Source organism: Triticum urartu, chromosome 1A, assembly GCF_056163025.1.
Source record: "Triticum urartu cultivar PI428250 chromosome 1A, HENAU_Tu73, whole genome shotgun sequence".
NCBI classification, from domain to species: Eukaryota; Viridiplantae; Streptophyta; class Magnoliopsida; order Poales; family Poaceae; genus Triticum; species Triticum urartu.
The window spans coordinates 405,007,966-405,024,789 of NC_141873.1; the positions used below are offsets into that span (position 1 = coordinate 405,007,966).

Sequence of the window (16,824 nt, forward strand, 5' to 3'; positions counted from 1 at the left end):
GAGTCCTTCCATGTAGTAGGAGGCCTTGGGGGGGGCGCGCGGCCTGCCTCTCCCTCTCCCCTAAAGCCCAATAAGGCCCATATACTTCTTCTCCCTTATTCCCGTAACTCCCCGGTACTTCAAAAAGTACCTGAACCACTCGGAACCTTTCCGATGTTCGAATATAGTCGTCCAATATATCGATCTTTACGTCTCGACCATTTCGAGACTCCTCGTCATGTCCCCGATCTCATCCGAGACTCCGAACTCCTTCGGTACATCAAAACTCATAAACTCATAATATAACTGTCATCGAAACCTTAAGCGTGCGGACCCTACGGGTTCGAGAACAATGTAGACATGACCGAGACATGTCTCCGGTCAATAACCAATAGCGGAACCTGGATGCTCATATTGGCTCCCACATATTCTACGAAGATCTTTATCGGTCAGACCGCATAACAACATACGTTGTTCCCTTTGTCATCGGTATGTTACTTGCCCGAGATTCGATCGTCGGTATCTTAATACCTAGTTCAATCTCATTACCGGCAAGTCTCTTTACTCGTTTCGTAATACATCATCTCGCAACTAACTCATTAGTTGCAATGCTTGCAAGGCTTATGTGATGTCCATTACCGAGAGGGCCCAGACATACCTCTCCGACAATCGAAATGACAAATCCTAATCTCGAAATACGCCAACCCAACATGTACCTTTGGAGACACCTGTAGAGCTCCTTTATAATCACCCAGTTACGTTGTGATGTTTGGTAGCACACAAAGTGTTCCTCCGGCAAACGGGAGTTGCATAATCTCATAGTCATAGGAACATGTATAAGTCATGAAGAAAGCAATAGCAACATACTAAACGATCGGGTGCTAAGCTAATGGAATGGGTCATGTCAATCACATCATTCTCCTAATGATGTGATCCCGTTAATCAAATGACAACACATGTCTATGGTTAGGAAACATAACCATCTTTGATTAACGAGCTAGTCAAGTAGAGGCATACTAATGACACTTTGTTTGTCTATGTATTCACACATGTATTATGTTTCCGGTTATTACAATTCTAGCATGAATAATAAACATTTATCATGAAATAAGGAAATAAATAATAACTTTATTATTGCCTCTAGGGCATATTTCCTTCAATAGTCCAGGACACCGTCAGTAGCCCCCTGAACCGGTCTTCAAGTTAGGGACGCTCCTGATTCTTCCGAACTGTTCTTCATCTTCGGTCGTCGGTCTTGAAAACTAGTTCAACAAATCTTCTTTATCTTCGATCTTGAGGATCGCCGAAATGCATTCGACGAGTTTACACGTCGGGTATCCGAGGAGCCCCTTTAAGTTTCCGGACTTTACCAATGCCTTGTTATTTTTATGCCACACCTCGGGTTTGAAGTTGTTCCCGGGCGGCAGCGTCCTCTTGCGTCCGAGCTCCAACGCCGGACTGTATTCGAGGTATCTTTTGCAACCGAGCACCAACGTCGGACCGGTTCCCAGCTCTAACACCGGAATGTATCCGAGCTCCAACGCCGGACTATGTATCCGAGCTCCAACACCGGAATGTATATCCGAGCTCCAACGCCGGACTATATCCGAGGTGTCGTAAATCACCTTGGTTCAAAGAAGTTTGAAGGAGTTTAGCCGAGCTTAATGCCAGAAATGCCCTCTATGGAGCCAGCCACTAGCGCCCGAGCTTTATGCCGGGCTGCTTCCGAGGTGGTGCACTACCCCGAATGTGGGCCGATTTTTGTGAATATTTTTTATTGGTGCAATTTATTTTCTGCCGAGATATATAGCCAGTAGCCCTCAAGGTGTGTATCGGTCTAAAATCCGAGATGCACCTAAAGGATGACGTAAGACTGCTGATCCCAGTAGCTGCTGAGACTCAGGTTGATTTGCAAAATCGGCCTGAGGATCAAGTCCAAGCTCGGCAAAATACTTCGGGACACTAAAAGCAGCGTGCTCAGTCCTCGAGACTCAGGTTGGGTGCGGCCGACCAACCTGAGGATCAAAATCTCCTCGGAAACTATATTGCACATAAAATTTTCTGCATTGGACAAGCAATGCAGTAGCCCCCGAGACACTGGTCGGGTGGTAACACCAGATCAGGGGATCAATGTGCCCCTTTAATATTTGTAAATAATAAGCCCGAAGCCCAGTAGCCCTCGAGCCTTAATGCTGGCACGGGTGGCCGAATTAAGGATCAATATCCATAGTAAAATCACAAATTTTGTGTAATGACTCTATGTATCCAAGTACTTTACATCATTAATGCTCGGATCCGCATTGTACAAAACTTTGTTGACCGACCATCGGCTACCACCTCCTCGGCCAGTAGCCGAGGAGTGTTTGTCCTACTTTATAAAGCCTTTATGAGGGCAAAGATTTACAACAAACAAGGCAATCTGGCCATACGGTTTTATAAACAAAGGTACGCAGAGAGTTATATTACTGTTTAACAGAAGAAATGTCTTCCAAAGAAAATAGTCCCGCTATCGGTTCCTTTCTTTGGGTTGTCATGCTAAGCATAACCATTAAACCTCAGCTCTAATGTAAGAGCAAAATATTGAGTATTTAGTTTGGGAGGCCAGTTAATAGCCCCCGGTAGTGTTCGGCGACAGTCGGGGTCAAGCCGTAAACACTTCGGTCAATGTTATGAACGGCCCATCATTTAACATAGTCATCGGATCGCTGACCAGTTTACGCTTATTATGAAAGTCAGTTTTCGGCTTTCTCCACTGAGGTGCTTAACCATGTGAGCTGGAAGCACAATCACAGTGGTTCTCCCTTTGCACGCCTAGCCGAACAAAACGGAACGTAGGAAGCAAGTGCAGGAGCCGGGCAACCCAACTATTGACCGAAGACACAATTCGAAACCGATGCATATATAGCAATATCTGAGAATGTTTTTGCCGAATCCCTAAAAGTGTTCGGCGTTGCACTGCGAGACTAATGCTGGAAAAGCACAAATAGTTTAAAAGTGCCAAAAAGCTTGAAAAACCAAGAAACGTCAATAAAAACATGACGTCCGAACAATATCAAGTGTTCGGTGCCAATCCGAAAGTTGGTCTTAGAAAAAAGAAGTGCTTCTGTCGTGCTTTAACATGATACATCATATCTCAAGACTTCGAGCGGGTCAGCCTACGGCTTCAACCTCCTATCCCGAGGGCGGAGTACTTCTCATCAGGCCAGTTTAGCAAACTAAACTCTAGCGGCTTTGAGAGAGAAATTAGGCTCCCCGGCTAGTGACCGCACACTCGTGTCGAAAAAAGGAGTGATAAATAATAATAATAAAACTTTGCAACGACTAAGAAGAAGAACACTTATTATAAAACGGCTCAAATAAACTTAAGAGCCCCCAAGTGACTTGGGTAGAAGAATGATTGCATGTACCGAAGTACTTATATCATATCTATGTTCAACCGAACTTTAAACGCGTCTTAACCGACCGTCAGCTTCTCCCTCTTCGGTCAAGGACCGAAAAGTGTTATGTACTCCATCGGTCAAGAATATCGACGGTGTTTCCAATAACCAGGCAATCAGGCCATAAGGCTGTAACAGACAAAGCGCGCTCAGGGAACTTATGTTATATTACCGTGAGGTGTAAGAAGCATCTTCGAAGAAAATAGTACCCCCACCGATACCTTTCTTCGGTGCTCATTGTTATTATGAGACTTGTGCAATAGATTTTTTGTACTCATGAGTTCCGTTGTGTGCCGACCATCATTGAAAACTATAAGAGCGCTAGCTTTTGGCTTCACCCAGTCTGAGGTCCGGCTCGGGCGACCCGATCGTGACAATCGCAGAGGTGCTCCCTTTACTCCCTAGCCGAACAATCGGGAACGTAGGGGTAAACACAGGAGCAAGGCAACCCAGCTTGCAAATCGCTTAAGTCAATATGGTGCATATTATGGCGTAATACACGAACAAGGAACGAAGCCGTACAAGTATAATCATATGCAAGTGGAAAAGCTTCATGAAGGAAGCCCCCAAATGAATTGGGTATTTGAATTTATGCGTCACAAACAAAGTTTGGACAAGGAAATTTTTACAAGCAACTTTTTTCCAAAAAGTATAATGCTTGGTCGAACCGAACACAAGTTAGAAATTAAAGCTTTGAGCATGAAAGCGACTTAGCTGGTTAATGTGTTCGGTATTGATGACACGGTCCGAGCTTGATGCGGGGCAAGGTTCCATCCCCCAAGCTGGTCCCGAGGTGGCGGAGCGGAGAGCTCGACACGCCGAAGTGGTGACATAGCACGGTCAATGCAGACCGGCAGAGTGACGCCGAAGTCCCCGGATCATTTTCCTGTACACAAAAAATAGTGCAAACCGGAGATAATAGTAATAATGATAATTAAAAAAATGTTGCATAATAAATAATTTATGCAAAGTGAGGAATAGAAGAAATATGGCCTGGTGCCGAAGTCAATGTCGATGCAGGGCGTCGGCGTGATGTAGTAAAGGCGTGGCAAAGCCTGAATTCACAGGTCGGTCCGAGCTCCGGATGCGGCGTTCGCCGGACTATGTACGGAAACTGATCGAACCACCACGCGACCGTCGTTAATGCGGTCACCATTTGATAGACCTAGTTTATTTGTTGTAGCAATCTGAAGGAAGGTGATTTCCAAAATTGGGACTCGCTCCGCACACCCATTGCCTGATGGGCGATAAAACGACGGCATGGCAATGCTGGTAAAGGTTGACTCGCCGAGGCAAAGCCCTCGACCCAGCTAACGTGACGGAGCTGGTCGGCTAGTGACGCTGAAGTGTCCGGAGTAGGTTGATGAAGAGATGGCGAAGCCCCCGGTCCAGCCGAGATGTCGAAGCCTTGACGTCAGCCGATGAGTCGAAGTAGGTCGGCGTGATGGACACCAGTTTGAAGAAGCAATAGTGCGGCCCTGTCGATGCAGGTCATGACGTGGTCGATGCCGGCTTGATGAAGCGACCGTGCGGCGATGCCGGTATGCCCGCTCCGTGTAATCCGTGGGGCGGCTATGTTGATGATGATTTATCCTTTGCGATGCCGGACTCTTGTTCGGCTTGCCGAGATGATGATCCGAAGAAGTTGAGCTCGGCTAAAGTGACGACGTGTCTAGCGCAGGTCGGCAGCCGTGGAGTAATATTGCCGGACTGGTTTGACACCAGCATAATGTTAAAGATCATGTTCAAAAGATCTTAAAGTTAGTGGGATGTGTTCGGGAATAAAACACAATACCCCATACAAAACTTCCTTTAAAAGGGATGTCCGAAATCCCGTTCATAAAAAAGATGAACTCGGGTCGGATTCGTTTCGCCGCAGAAAACAGATCTGAAAAGTGATGCACTAATCGGAAGGTTCCCGGAGTTTGGACGGTCGGATCGAGCTGAAATTTTGAGAGGTGGTAGATATAGGAATTCCGCAGCCGATCAATGGTTGGATCTTTCAAAGGACGTCCGAGCTAGAAGCTGGACACCACGCCCTAAACTCATCCAAATTTCCATCCAGATTTGACAGGGCTCCGGTATATCGTGGATTGCCAGAGATTCCTCCATCGGAACTCGACGAAATTCTCCAGGGTTGTTATAGACTCAATTCCGCACAATTCCACCAAAGCGATCGTCAAAGCGATACTCAAGGAGGTGGTGGCGGCAGATACGAGTTCGCTGTCCAAAAAAAACAGCACGGTCACTTGAGGGCAATGTTGACGTTGAGCCCCCGAGCTCCATAGATGATTCCTCCGTGTTCTTGATAGAGATCGGAGTTGATGTTTGATGAAGGCCCTCGTCCGAACATGGTGATCCGAACACGGGGCGCAATTCTTGGTCGAACCAAGGTGACCAGTCGAACTGGTGACGAAGACGCCGATGTCGCAGTTGATCTGCAGGCGAGCCATCGATCCTTTTGTCGATCACACAGCGGAACTCTCAATGAAAGCACCAATGTCGGTGTCAAAACCGGCGGATCTCGGGTAGGGGGTCCCGAACTGTGCGTCTAGGCCGGATGGTAACAGGAGGCAAGGGACACGAAGTTTTACCCAGGTTCGGGCCCTCTTGATGGAGATAAAACCCTACGTCCTGCTTGATTAATATTGATGATATGGATAGTACAAGAGTAGACCTACCACGAGATCGGAGAGGCTAAACCCTAGAAGCTAGCCTATGGTATGATTGTTGTTCTGTATATTCTATCGACTAGCCTGGCCCTGGTTTATATAATGCACCAGAGGCCTAGGTTAACAAGAGTCCTAGCCGAATACGCCGGTGGGGAGAAGTCCTTGTCTTGATCGCCAAGTCTTTGTGGGATCTTCCTTGTATGCGGCAGCTGTCCGAACTGGCCCATAAGTATACGGCCATGGGGGGCCTCGGCCCAATCTAATAGATCGGGAGACGACATGGTGAGTATCCCCTAGTCCAGGACACCGTCAGGAGGCGCTGGGTAGTTCGCTTCATGGAGGATATGGGCTTCCCACTCGTGCAGAGAGCGGCGGCCGAAGCCATTGGTCGCCGCCCCATCGTCAGGGAACCTTTCGGCCATCGTCTGTGTGTGCACGGGGAGAGAGGGAAAGAGAGTTCGACGGCGGTGGATGTGCATGCACGGGGAGAGAGGGGGGCTGCGGACGGGGTGCGTCCACCGGCGAGCCAGGGGCAGCTTATATAGCGGCCGGGGGCGTCGTGTGTACGCATGGCGAAGGGGGCGTGTCGCCTCACCGCGCGCCCGTGAGAAATCAATGGAAGGCTGACGCCCCCGGGTTTGTCCTGGGTCCGCCGACTTCTGGGACCGTGACTGAGCCGTTTTTTCAGCGCCGGCGCTAAAAATGACCTTGGGAGGCCTATTGGGGGTGCGGCTGGAGATGCCCTTAGAGGCTGGAGATGCCCTTAGAGCATCTCCAGCCGTTGGCCTTCCCAAGAGGCATATTTTTCGCCGCCTGGGGGGCTGCCGGCGAAATTTTTGGCCTGGGGGGCCAAAATTACCCACTCGTTGTGCCCCCCACTAGCTCGACGGCGAGGCGAGGAAGACGCCACGATGATCCCGCCGCAGTCCTCGCCATCTCACGCGACTCGCTGTGCCCCGTCGCTCGCCCGCCTTGATGAGCACCGGCAGTAGCACAGCAGCGCGCGCGGCAGGACCAACTCGCGCCAGCAGCTTGCTCTTGGGGTTGGACTTGCACACGAACTAGCTGTCGTCCTCCTTGGCCACGCACAGGCAAGCGCGAGAGCGCGCGCACCATGGTCCTGTAGGAGGCGGACATGGCGTTGTCCGGCCGGACGAGCTCGACCGTGCGGCCCGAGCGGCTGAGCAGGGCGGCCACCCAGGCGAGATGGCCAGCCACCGATCGACGCAGTCCTGGTGGAAGGCGCGGTTGCAGCTGGGGAGGACGCGCACGGCGCGGCCCGGCTCCATGGTGTCGAGGCAGATGGGGCAGAGCGCCTCCTCCTCGTCGTCGACTGCGTGCAAGAGCGCCACGAGGCTGGGAGCGCCGGGAATGGGGCTGGAGCGGAGTGGACCGCGCGCAGGAGCGCCACGAGGAACGCACACAAGCTCGAGCGCGGCCTCGTCAAGCCCGCGAGCTCTCCGTTTGGCGGGGCAGCGCGATGCGGGAGGCCGGCGCGGCGGTCCGACGCGGGCGCGCAGGCGCAGAGGGCTGGCAGGGCGGCGCGGGAGGCCGGGCGCTGCGGGCCGGAGCTGCGGCGGGGAGGCACCGGGACGGGGTCGGGCGGCCGGGACGCGGGTGGGGAGAGAGAAGCGGATGGGGAGAGAGAAGGTGGGGGCTCAAGAAGAAAGCGACGGGAAGAGAGAGCATGGGGGAGTTGTGGCTACAGGTGGGCCACACGAGGAGAAAAAATGGCGCCAGCGTCCCCAGTTACCACCCGAGAGGCTGGGTTCGGGGTGAGCTCGCCGGGGCTAAATTTACTTAAATCCAGCAAAAAACAAAGTGGGTGGAGCGTATTTTTAACGTCGGGGCTAAAAAAATAATGCTGGGGGTGTTCTTGGGAGCCTAATGGAGATGCTCTTACACTACTGCACGATTCCCGCTTTAGACCACTCGGCTACACAACACCTTGTCTGCAAGATACAACCACTCTTATTAGAGATGTTTGTTTGTCGTGTGTATTACAGTTTCTTCGGTCTTGACCGCATCATTTACTAAAAAAATAGACTGACGCATTATCACATTTGGATGCGACCATCCTAAACTGATGGTAAAGCATAATTGATGTTTAGCCTGTCAAGCAATATATACCACTCCCTCCGTTTCTAAATATAAGTCTTTTTAAAGATTTTAATATGGACTACATACGGAGCAAAATAAGTGAATATGAACTATATACTACACTCTAAACTACGTTTATATACATCTGTATGTAGTTCATATTGAATTCACTAAAAAAGACTTACACGTATTTAGGAACGGAGGGGGTAAATCGTACTCCCTCCCCGTTCCATAATTCTTGTCTCATGATACTAGCACATGTCAATTCTCATCACAATCAAGGGTGAATGAAATGCTCCAGCATTATAGAACTATTTTGAGTAAAAACCATTCTGTCTCACGATAAGAGCTGGGCAAGGCCGCGAGGGCAAAATAGGGCAGCTGTATCTTATGTTACACTCATCTCATTTTGACAGACGAGGCTAAACTGTAGTACGACTACATCAACGAACATAAAAGCATGTCATCACTTCTCATCTCATTTTCAATTCAATTAGCATTAAAAAAGTGTGAAATCAGCAAGCACAAAGACTCGGCAATCGCGCACCACCTTTTAGTGTTCCCGCAGGATTGCAACATGCTGGCTAAAACTTGACTCTGGTCACCAAATCACTTATTGTTTCCATCAAGCTGGTTTCGGAAATTTGGATATTGCTGATTTCTGAAACTTGATTCCTTTCGGAAATCCGAATAGTGCTGATCTCAGGGACTTGGTCACGTTGGAAACCCCGACCAGTTTGATTTATGAAACCCAATCATGTGGACCAGACTTAGTTTCTATGTTTGCCGAGGAAAACCCTGACTCATTCTGGCTTCTGGCCTTTTCCAGTTCTGCTGGCCAAAATTGTTCTCCATATTCATGGGAGCAAACGCTGCATCATAGGGAGACAGTAGATGAGCAAATTAATAAACACACCTGATAAAAAAGCTCCAGGAAAGAAACACCAACGAAACTTTACATGCAACACTACCTAACAGTGCAAAAAGAATTTGCAGGGTTGTGGTGTCGAGCAGCCATTGATATTTCACAAGAACCATGCAATTTTTAATTTTATGCAACCAATCAATAATGACAGGATAAACAAAATAATCCAGCATCAAGACATGATATTTACCTCGCTCTCTCATTCTCCTTTCTCTGTCATACTCAAACTTGTCACGAATTTGAGTAACCCTTTCCCATGTTTCACCCTGTTTGCTTTCCCCAGAACCAAGGTCCTGCAGTACAAACTTATAAGTGACAACACCTGTGACTCGCAAATGTAGTGTCATTGACACGGTTGTTTAATGATGCGGCAAAAGATACTCAAAGAACTGAGGATAAATGGAAGATCCAGATCAGGAAGCTACACAAATGTCACACAGATACATAATGTTTGGACAATTTAATTCATTTAGCCATGATTATTGTCGAGGATAATTTGTCGACGCCTGACAGCAGTACGGTAGTCACATGTGATTTATGCAGTCACGGGAACGTCACCTCAGGTCACCGAGGGGATCTAGAACATGATATATCCAGGTTTGGGCCCCGCTTGCGTGGGTAATAGCCCTGCTCCTGCCTTTGATGGTATTATATGAGAAAAGTGTACAATGTCAACTAATATCAGTTACAAAGAGTAGATCCAGCAAGTTGATAGGCAACTCGACGGGCAATGGTGGTCGATCTAGGCAATATGCACCATGATCATTAGGGTTTCAAGAGCTCTGGATTGCTTGGCCCCTCTTGCGGGATCATGGACGCCTTTATATAGGCCCTGTATAAACCCATGCCGGTAGAGCCCCGTTTATACGGTATACACAGTGCTGGGGTATGGTAATTCGAGTTACTACCATCAATTACTCTTGTGCAAAGCCAATAGCATCATCTTCATCCACAACCTTAAAGTTCAAACTACCCCATTTCCAAAATTAACAAGGTGTAATCGTCCTTGTAAACTGAGGTGCAACAATGTACTAGCTTGTTGTGTACTAATTCAACATCAGATTTCCCAATAACTCTCATCACAATCAGGAAGTTGTATGGTCCAACTGAAGCACCCACACTGGCACCTATGGACATAGCCAAACATAAACTTCAGCAACGCACAGTGAAAACTAAGCTTAATAATTTAATTTGGATTTAAACACTTGAGCAAAGGTCCTGCTCAGTGTTTTTGTGACTGCGGGTGCTCACATACACTAGGGTCACAGAAGGAGGCCAGTCCAAAGAAGACAACAGGAGCAGCAGCAGCATTAAAAAAAGAGGGAAACACGGTCACTTTGTTCATGTCACTGGTTTCGTTGGTTTCAAAACACAACAAATCATTGATTAACTCTGTTAATTCTGTCATCTGTTCTAGGTGGGCTGTTTGGCAGGTATGGAGAGCGGGTTATCTTGAGACTCTGTTGGGTCTTTGCTACGTGATCATTCACCAATATGCATTTTTAGGTGGTAATCTTATCACGCCGAGGATTCAAAAGTTTGTGGAGATAAGACATGTCTATGCCTCAATTCGCCTGGAGCATATGAGAATAAACCTAAAGAGAGAAAAACTGGGAGAGTGTAAGAAGGTACACTGAGGATTTCTATTTTCTTTAATGGTTCATGCTAGATTTTGTTCAATTGTAGCAAAATCCAGGTAGCATATGGTAATATGGTACTTTTAGGCAGCACTTCCAGTAGAATAGATAGTACAAGGTCAAGACTGACCAACATACAGAGCACAACTACTGTTTCCATGTTACCTGATGTATGCCAAATTAAGATGCCCGAACAAGTACAAAATCTAGTTGGCTTTCCCACACATTCCCAGCAAAACGAGGTGGCTTTCCCACTGCCAGCTTTAAGGGCTTTCGGTGCAAGCCTAAATAATTCACTGAAACAGTTTACTCGGGTTTTTTCCAACAGATCTGTCAGCTCAAGTACTTTTCCCGCTGCCAACTAAAATAGCTTCTGGTAAGCATAAATAATTAGCTGAAACAGTTTACTCAGTTTTTTTCCAACGGTTCTGTCAGCCTGACTCCTAACGGTTTGCAGTATGTGAAGAATATCAGAAAAGCCCGGAGTATTAGCATGCAATCATGCTGCACTACAGCATTCAAGTTCCTGTGCATAACAAAATGGCATGCAACATGTATCAACAGTACAAGAGTAGATAAAATACCTTGTTTGGCTCTGCACTGGAGCTCCTTCTCCTGCTGCAATATAAAATTGAATATATGAGACCACTTGAATGAAGATATATTTGTGAGGCTAATCCACTCATGACTAGTTGAAAAGATTGCTAAACATTTGGAAGCTGCAATAATCGAATAATGAGAGGAAAGCGCAAAGTTTGTAGTTCTACCCAATATTTACACATGATTACATCTAAGTAAACTTGGGTTATGTCCTGAAAGAAACCAATTAAAATATATACTCCAAGATATATGTCCAAGTTGTTTCTTCAAGTTTATTAGCTGGGGGCGGGAGGGGCATGTGCACATCTTTTCATTAATTGGAAAAGCTACATCACTGAAGTTTAGAAAGGGCCGGTTCAGTCCATGGTATTTATATTTTGGCTGAACACATCTGTGAGATGACATGGCAGCCACATCGTCATCCAACGTCAGCACCCATTTTTCCTAGCTCACTGTTCAAGGCATCCAATAATGATCAGCACATAAATGGAACATGGGAACTGATATTTGAATTTTACAAAATTACTTTTTCATGGCAATGTATAATATATTGCAACACTTGGAAACAAGAAGATCAGCCACATATAGAGTGATGTCAACTCTGGCTCCTTTGACAGTTGAGCAAATAAATTAGATGCTATGACTTGGGCACTAGGATAGAAGGGGTGCTTATGTGGCATGAACACCGTCATGTTATCTCATGGGTCTGTGAGTGACCCAAATTGGAAACATCAAAGACTAAAGTGGCCTATTATCCAAACTCGAGGGACCAACTTTGCTCATTAGTGTGAAATGAATTATAGAACTATTCAGGGTCTGCTACCTGTATGGTGAGAAGTCTAGATCATCTTCTTCAGCAGAGTCATAATTAGCACGATCTTCGGCAATCTTTTTTGAATAACCTTCATCCCAGTACAACCGTTCCCAGTTCTCTCTAAGTTCTTGGTACAGTTCCATATATTTTTTGCACCAGGTTTCATGTTCCTGTAAGTTTGTGATGGTTAAGTCTAATAATATGAAAGTGAATGGAAGTATTTGAAATCGCTAATAGGATCGAACTTTTGCATAATATAGTCATGTACCTACATAATATCAACAACTATTACATGAAAATGGAGGAAAAAGTTTCCCTTCATTTATTGATGCTAGCATTAACTCCGTTGTAAAAAAAATGTAATTAAGCAGCTGATTCCTGAATACAGCAATCCATTACAGGAGCTAGCCAAACAAACATAACAATTAAACACTCAAGTCATCTTTTCCAATTGGACAACATCAGAGAAAGGAAAGTGAGAACGTTGTAGTGCAAAACTAGGATTGGTATTTGGTCTAAATACTACATATTATCTTGTAAAGTGCTTCGGGATAGCCAGACATGAAATTGATATGAATGGTTCCTTATCTCTTGGATCCTGGATATCTTAGGTCTCAACTTAGGTCTTGTTTGGCAAGCCCTATCCCAACCAAAATGAATTGGGGGTTGGTAGGGGTTAGGTCAGGATCCCAGCAAGGATCAGGCATCCTAAACAAGGCCTTTACTATTAACAACTACTATGAAACATGAGCAGCAAAAGGAAGTTGAACACTGCATCCCAAACAAACATCTCATCCAAAAATACATAGAATGGAGATAAGAACACAACATGAATCCAGAAACATGAAATAACCACAGTACAGTGGGACTGTATGGCTTATTGTTTGTATAAACAAAGTTCTGAGGTGCCCGTATTTTTAATGAAGTTGGTCTCCAAGCAAAAGGCTCCACGTGAACTTGCAAGACAGAAACACCTCAACATCAGTAAAAGAGGTGTGGTGGTAGCCAAAGTTTAGTAAAAAACCAAGCAATGTTGTACTAAAGGTTGTGGCATGCCGCAAACAGCTAGAAAATTATTTTATATGAACCAGCGGCTGCAACACCCCAGTGGAAGCACTTACTAACACAGGGCTCACCAGAATCAACTAAGCATAGCCTATGTTATGCGTTGGCCCTCCGTTATAGAATTGGTTCAGTTTGTTTGTCCCCATCCAAAGCATGCATTGATCATGAAATTGCTACACGCAACATGTTCTTTGTTTTGCACATGTCCTCACCAAAGTTCTAAATGGCAGGCTATGGCAAATAGCGGCCAAAGCGTTAGCACGCTAAATTGGCGCTATAACGTGATGCCCCTCCAAACGCTATAGCACTGAGATAGCGCGCTATTTAAAACTGTGGTCCTCACAGTTAACATGGTATCTAACTATCAAGAGCAGATTAAATTATAGCAGGATAATGTGCTTCAGAATTTCTTTGTTTCTTATGGAACAAAGCAAAGGCACTATACGAGCCTGGAAAAGTTTTGGTCAAATAGTACCACATGTCGTTCATTTCATTCTATAACTCAAGTTGCATCTCATTCTAAAGCACATACTATGGTTCCAAACTTGTGCATGATAGGTGCCAGAATGGCCACATCATCTCTAATAATAGAGGAACAAATTTAGTTGATTCTGGTGGAACTCATACAAAATTCCCAACAAACATTAAATGGGTCCTGCCTAAAATCAACCGGCAGAAATCGTTTCATCCGACCTCATCCAAATCATTCATAAACGAATATAAAAAATAGCCAATCACAGTCAATTTGAGCCCAAATCCTGAGTCGAAAGGCCATGTTAGTTCACTGCTATCAAACATGAACAGTATGTCTGACAGAAAAGAAGGCAAATGGGGACGCTGCCACCAAATCCCAATGGAACCCGTTTCAAACTTTCAATTGGATACCCCACTAACGATTCACCTAATTTGTTGGTTTCGCTCGGAGCAATCATCCCATTTCGACCAGCCATACATAAACACCTAACAGCAGAAAAAATAAATCTAGGGTTGAAGGAGCAGCTACCACAGGCCAAGCAAGCGGTCAGAAGTGGGGAGGCGCGGAATATTTGCTAGGTGCGGCTGTGATTACCGAGTCCTTGAGGACGAGACGCGTGCGGCGCATGAACTGCTCGCGCATCTGCTTGCGTCGGCGGTTCGGGAGGTTGTCGCGCGGAATGGCGAAGCGCTCGCGGTGTGGCACGCCCTCCCCGATCTCGTGCAGCTCGCCGTCCACCGCCCACCACTCCGACTTCTTCGCGCCCATCACGGCGGCTGGGCGGGCCTTCTGCGACCAGCCAGTGCCGCCGGTGACGAAGCCGCCCCGGCGGTGCGCCCACCGCCGCTGGGTGTACAGACACCGCAGCATCCTTTGGGTCATGAAATTGCTTCGTCCCCTGTCCCCTCTTCGGTCTCAGGGTTTAGCTCGGTGCGGAGTAGGGCCAGGAATTATTAGGAGAGATAATTTTTTTTGTAGGTTTTTGTTTTTGCCACTCTAGGTTTTTTTTCTCCAAATTTTCTTATGCCACTCTAAGAAAATCTCCGGCCGTTGGCCCCCAAGCAGCTCGAAAAATTGCCGTGTGGGGGCGGACCGGCAGTAAAATCAGCCTGGGGGACAAATTTTCGGCGAAACAGTGCATTACATCGGCGAACTGAAATAGTTTCTTACATAGATAAAATACTTAAAAATAAATAAACGTGACTACAGGCCGAATAAGGCACCGAGAGAGGCGAAGTCGCTGCCGTCGCCTCCGCCGCCGCCGTTGTCCTCGTCATCCTTCTCCTCCTTCATGCGGCCGCCCGTGCTAGACCCCTGCCCGGCGTCGCCCTGGTGGACCGGTGGTGGCGGCACGTCATCGTCGTTGTCGTCGAGGACGACGACGCCTCCCTCTTCCCGGCCACGACGCCGAGCCTCGAACCGCTCGTAGGCGAGGCGCTGGCGCTCCAGGTTCGTCCGCGCCCAGTCGTCACGTGCACACTTCAAGGCCGTCGCGTCGTCGAGCTCCTCCTTGACGCCGCCGGCAAGCCCTGGCTCCGTCTTCACGGCGGCGAGCCCCGACTCCGTCTTCGGTTTGACGTAGCGCGGAGAAGCCGAGGAGGAGGCGCGCCCGCCGCCCTCGTTGATGACGATGCGGGCGTTGCGGGTGCGCCGGCCGAGCGGCGTCTCCGCTGCGTGGGTTTGGCCTTGACGTTGAACACCGCCGGCGAGCTGGAGGAGTGGGAAGAGGTGCGGGAGGAGGAGTGAGAGGAGGAGCCGAACCTCCTGGGCATCCATTGCCCGGCGCTCCAGCGGGGATCGGGGCGGCGGCCGCGGCAGGGTATGCCAACGGCGGGTCATTGCCGCCCTCGAGGTACTGGAGTACCTTGTGGAGCGTGCAACTGGGGGCGCCCCACCATAGGCGGCGCCCCTCGTTGTTCTTGACACCCCCACCATCGTTGCCCCGTTGGTGGACGCTAGCCACTGCGCCTGCCGGCGCTGGAAATACGCCGCCCACGACGCGTGGTTGTCAGCGGCGTACCGCGGGAGGGCGCGCTGCTTCTCCGGCAGCGACGCCCGCACGCGATCGACCTCAGCGGGAAGAGGTCGGGGCGTGCGTCGACGTCGGGCACCGGGGGAATGGGGACTCCACCAGCGCTGAATCTCCACCCTGATACGTCTCCATCGTATCTACTTTTCCAAACACTTTTACCCTTGTTTTGGACTCTAACTTGTATGATTTGAATGGAACTAACCCGGACTGATGCTGTTTTCAGCAGAATTACCATGGTGTTGTTTTATGTGCAGAAAACAAATATTCTTGGAATGACCTAAAACTCCATGGAACATCTTAGAAAAAACAATAAAAAATCCTCACCAAAGATGAAGACCAGGGGGACCACACCCTTCTCATGAGGGTGGGGGGCGCCCCCCTAGGGCGCGCCCCTACCTCGTGGGCCCCCTGTTGCATCTCCGACTCCAACTCCACCTCCATATATTGAGTTTCGATGAGAAAAAAATCAGAGAGAAGAAATCATCATGTTTTTACGATACGGAGCCGCCGCCAAGCCCTAAAACCTCTCGGGAGGGCTAATCTGGAGTCCGTTCGGGGCTCCGGAGAGGGGGATTCATCGTCGTCGTCATCATCAACCATCCTCCATCACCAATTTCATGATGCTCACCGCCGCGCGTGAGTAATTCTATCGTAGGCTTGCTGGACGATGATAGGTTGGATGAGATTTATCATGTAATCGAGTTAGTTTTGTTAGGGTTTGATCCCTAGTATCCATTATGTTCTGAGATTGATGTTGCTATGACTTTGCTATGCTTAATGCTTGTCACTAGGGCCCGAGTGCCATGATTTCAGATCTGAACCTATTATATTTTCATGAATATATGTGAGTTCTTGATCCTATATTGCAAGCCTATAGTCACCTACTATGTGTTATGATCTGGCAACCCCGAAGTGACAATAATCGGGACCACTCCCGGTGATGACCATAGTTTGAAGAGTTCATGTATTCACTATGTGCTAATGCTTTGTTCCGGTTCTCTATTAAAAGGAGGCCTTAATATCCCTTAGTTTCCAATAGGACCTCGCTGCCACGGGAGGGTAGGACAAAAGATGCCATGCAAGTTCTT

At 47.8% G+C, this 16,824-nt stretch overlaps 1 protein-coding gene across 2 annotated transcripts; it reads right to left on the reverse strand.

Moving 5' to 3' along the window:
• Nucleotides 1-8,543: 8,543 nt before the first annotated feature.
• On the reverse strand, nucleotides 8,544-14,636 carry LOC147991439 (uncharacterized). 2 transcript variants are annotated; one of them, XM_087522912.1, is made up of 5 exons: nucleotides 14,299-14,636; nucleotides 12,174-12,334; nucleotides 11,335-11,365; nucleotides 9,304-9,406; nucleotides 8,544-9,060 (listed from the first exon to the last, which is right to left on the reverse strand). In XM_087522912.1, the coding sequence occupies exons 1-5, from the start codon at nucleotides 14,584-14,586 to the stop codon at nucleotides 8,966-8,968; spliced, it is 678 nt and encodes a 225-aa protein (XP_087379038.1). In that variant the 5' UTR covers nucleotides 14,587-14,636; the 3' UTR covers nucleotides 8,544-8,965. The 2 variants fall into 2 exon arrangements, with proteins under 2 accessions (XP_087379038.1, XP_087379035.1); XM_087522909.1 differs by having other exon boundaries at nucleotides 11,335-11,368; nucleotides 14,299-14,634.
• Between the last annotated feature and the right edge of the window lie 2,188 nt (nucleotides 14,637-16,824).